The sequence below is a fragment of the Trypanosoma rangeli genome (genome assembly GCF_003719475.1).
Source record: "Trypanosoma rangeli strain AM80 chromosome Unknown Tra_15.4_contig_00606, whole genome shotgun sequence".
Taxonomy (NCBI): Eukaryota; Euglenozoa; class Kinetoplastea; order Trypanosomatida; family Trypanosomatidae; genus Trypanosoma; species Trypanosoma rangeli.
Window position 1 is genome coordinate 3293 of NW_021706353.1, and position 3111 is coordinate 6403.

General features: G+C 54.4%; 2 protein-coding genes across 2 annotated transcripts in view, besides 2 other annotated features; both read left to right on the forward strand.

The window, feature by feature from the left end:
• Nucleotides 1-144: 144 nt before the first annotated feature.
• Nucleotides 145-237: a sequence feature (GA-rich).
• Nucleotides 238-324: 87 nt separating this feature from the next.
• Nucleotides 325-347: a microsatellite.
• Nucleotides 348-1214: 867 nt separating this feature from the next.
• On the forward strand, nt 1215-2114 carry TraAM80_09533 (putative nucleosome assembly protein; the record flags this gene model as incomplete). The annotated part of the gene is made up of 1 exon (XM_029386212.1): nt 1215-2114. One exon carries the CDS (start codon nt 1215-1217, stop codon nt 2112-2114), a length of 900 nt encoding a protein of 299 aa, XP_029233937.1.
• Nucleotides 2115-2791: 677 nt separating this feature from the next.
• TraAM80_09534 (calpain-like cysteine peptidase) overlaps nt 2792-3111 on the forward strand; it is a gene marked incomplete at both ends in the record, with an annotated part of 888 nt that continues 568 nt past the window's right edge. Inside the window, one exon of the mRNA XM_029386213.1 lies at nt 2792-3111. This exon is cut by the window's right edge and continues 568 nt beyond it. Within this exon, the coding sequence (XP_029233938.1) occupies nt 2792-3111 (320 nt within the window).

Genomic DNA, 3111 nt, shown 5'->3' on the forward strand with positions numbered 1-3111 from the left:
ACATTGATGTTGTCATGTATATACACAAAAAACGGAGTGGCCCCCATTAATGCACAGTTGCACGCCGACTTTTTTTAATTTTCTTTTCTGTTGTCTTACGCCTGGTGGTCGCAGAGGGAGGTCGAGGTCGAGAGAGGAAATAACGAGGGGCAGAGAAGGGAAGGGAAGGGAAGGGAAGGGGGAAGGGAAGGGAATGGGGGAAGGGAAGGGGGAAGGGCAGGGCAGGGCAGGGTAGGGTGACCGTGTACGTCCGGCTATAATAGAGGGGAGGGGAGGGAGGGGGAGGAATGGATGCAAGTCACCTGGCAGGTCAATTTGCTTGTTTACTACTACTACTACGACTAGTAGTGGTAGTGCCGCCACTAAGACCACATTTTTATTTTTGCAATTATTTTTGTTTTCTACGATACCGGGCTTTGAGAGTCGGCGTGAGTGTGGCCGTTATCATTTTTGTGTGTACTCCAGCTCTACAGAGCCCCGCCACTACCGCCACAATCCTCCACACGTGAGAGGGCGTTGGGCGGTTGTGAGGTGTGAGTGCCACTCTACAAACTGCCGTTTTATGCGTTCCCAACGAGGACCCAACGATCACTACAACGACCTTGCGAATATATATATATTTTCTTTGCATGTTTGTGTGTGTGATAAATCTTTTTTTTTTTTTTGTGGATGTGTGGTGATGGGGGAAGAGAGGGATGCTGGGCGCACCTTGGACCGACCTGCAATTTTTCTTTGTCATTATTCATTGAAATATAAGGGCGAGGGTGCGTTCCAGGCAAATACAAAGGAATGCATGATTCAGCTGCCGGTGCACACCTTTACGTCTCTCTCTCAGCCCCCATTTCTACGTGTTGTTCTCCATGCTGCTGCTGCGATTTGCCTTTCGAGAAGAAGACGTGCGTGCGTGCAGGATTTTATTTTATTTTTTTGTAGTGTGCCTGTCTCTGTGCGTGTCTGTCTCACCGCATGTATGTGCGTGTTCGCTTTGGTTCATCGTTCTTTTCCCTTGATTGCGCGGCACTCCCCCACTCACACGGAAAAAGGGGAATATAAGAGGATAGCACACGTGGTGGCGGAGGCTGCGAAGCAGGCACGCACACGTACATACCTACATACAGAGAGCGAGCGATAGGCAGTCACTGGGAGGAGACAGTAGCCGAGGAACACGGACGGAGTGCGACGACGATCCCTAATCGGCACGGTGCAGAGGGACAATGACGGCTTCTGTGGCGACGGGCACTCTGGCTCGTGAGCTGCAGGCGCAGATTGATGTGCTACAGGCGGAGTTGCACAAGTGTGTCAGGAAGATTGTGATTGGGGGCAACTTAAGGAGGAACCTCCACTACACGGCCCGACACGAGCTGATTGTAAAGGCAATTGCGAGCGGTGAGCTTCCCCGCACCTTCTGGGCGGATGCCATCATTGTGGCGCTTGAAACCACTGAGGAAGCGGGCAGCGAAGGAGGCCGCCTGCTTGGCACCTACGACGCCGCGCTGCTGCGGGAGCACCTGCGGGATATGAGGGTGGAGTACACAGAAGCGGGTATGAGGGTCACGCTGGAGTTCGCACCCAACCCCTTCTTTGAGGAGACGGTTTTGTGGGGGGAGGACCGCCACTACGCGGTCGACAACGACGAGGGGGAGGTGGATAAAGAAAAGGAAGATAACTGCGAGGGTAAGCATAAGGACGACAACGACGTCAGGGATGATGAAGGTGACGTGGATGATGTCTGCCGCTTTTCTGGCGTCACGTGGAAGCCGGGTCACGGCCCCGAAGACGTCAGCGACGGCGACAACGCGGACGCGGACACAACTAAGCGCGGCGCGGGCCTGAAGCGCGAACGGTCGCCGCTGACAACGCGGGGGTGGAGTTTTTTGGAGGTGTTCAGCAAAATGCTGCCGCACCCAGAGGACGACGAGGCGTTTGACGATGCGGATGAGGACGAGCTTGCTGATGCCGTAGAGAACTGGGAGTCGGAGATGGAGGACCGCAGGGATTTGCTCCTGACATTGGTGGAGGACGTCTGGCGCGACCCCGTTGCCGCCTTCACGAGGTATGGGGAGGGGCGGGACAACAGCAGTGGGCCGGAGCTGCAGAAGACGAGGCCAGAGTAAATGTGCCGTTGTGCTGACCACCCACTCAAACATCCCTCCGGTGCGTTGGCCTCGCAGTCACGGGGGTAAAGTGAAGCAACGCAGAAGGAGGAGGAAGAAAAACAGCAGCGACAGGAAGGCGGAAAACTTGTGTGGGCGAGTGAGCGGCAACGAGGCCGTGGGTTGGGGGAGTGTGCTCTCCTTTTGTTTTTGTTTTTTCTTCCGCCGTACTCACCTCCGTTCTTGTGTTTTTTGCTACTCCCACGCATACGCGCATACGTGTAAGTGCAAGTCTACACCAGTGGAGGTCTGCTTGCATTTCGATGGTTCAATGAGCTGTGCAGTCACACCTTCGCGCTGCACGGAGGAGAAAGCGCCAACGGCAGAAAGAAAACTGAGGGCAGGAGAATTCAGCACGATTTTTTTTTCTCTTCCCCCATCTTTTATTATCCTTTTTTTTGTTGTTTTTGTTTTCCCTCCCCCTTCTACCGCCTCTCCCCGTTCGTGCACGGTGCGTGCGGGTGTCGTCTCTCACCGCGTTTGTTTGGGCCACGCACATGGATACATGTGTGCCCTTTCTTCTTTTTGTCTTTTCCTCTGCCCCTAACTTACACGCATGCACGAACACTCCGGCGCACAGCAACCAACAAGAAGAATCTAAGTCCCCTTCGCAACCGTTTCGTAAATTTTGGCCAGCCATGGGCTGCGGCGCATCGAAGTCTCCCTCCGTCGTGTACGTGAACGGCAGGCCAACGTTCGAGGGTGACGAGGTGGTGAAGGGGTTTGACGAGGGCAATGGCCTCCTCTTCCGCATCGTGAATAACAAAAAGAGGCAGTGGGCTTACTACAACGACACCACCGAGTACGAGATGCACGTGAAGGTGAATTTTGGCGAGGACTGCGACATCAGGGCTCTTGGCAAGACGCATCTGGAGAAGTTGGATTCAGGTGAGTACCTGGCGACAGTCGTCATCTACCCGTGCGAGACGGAGATGTTTATTGAGGGCCGTGTGAATGG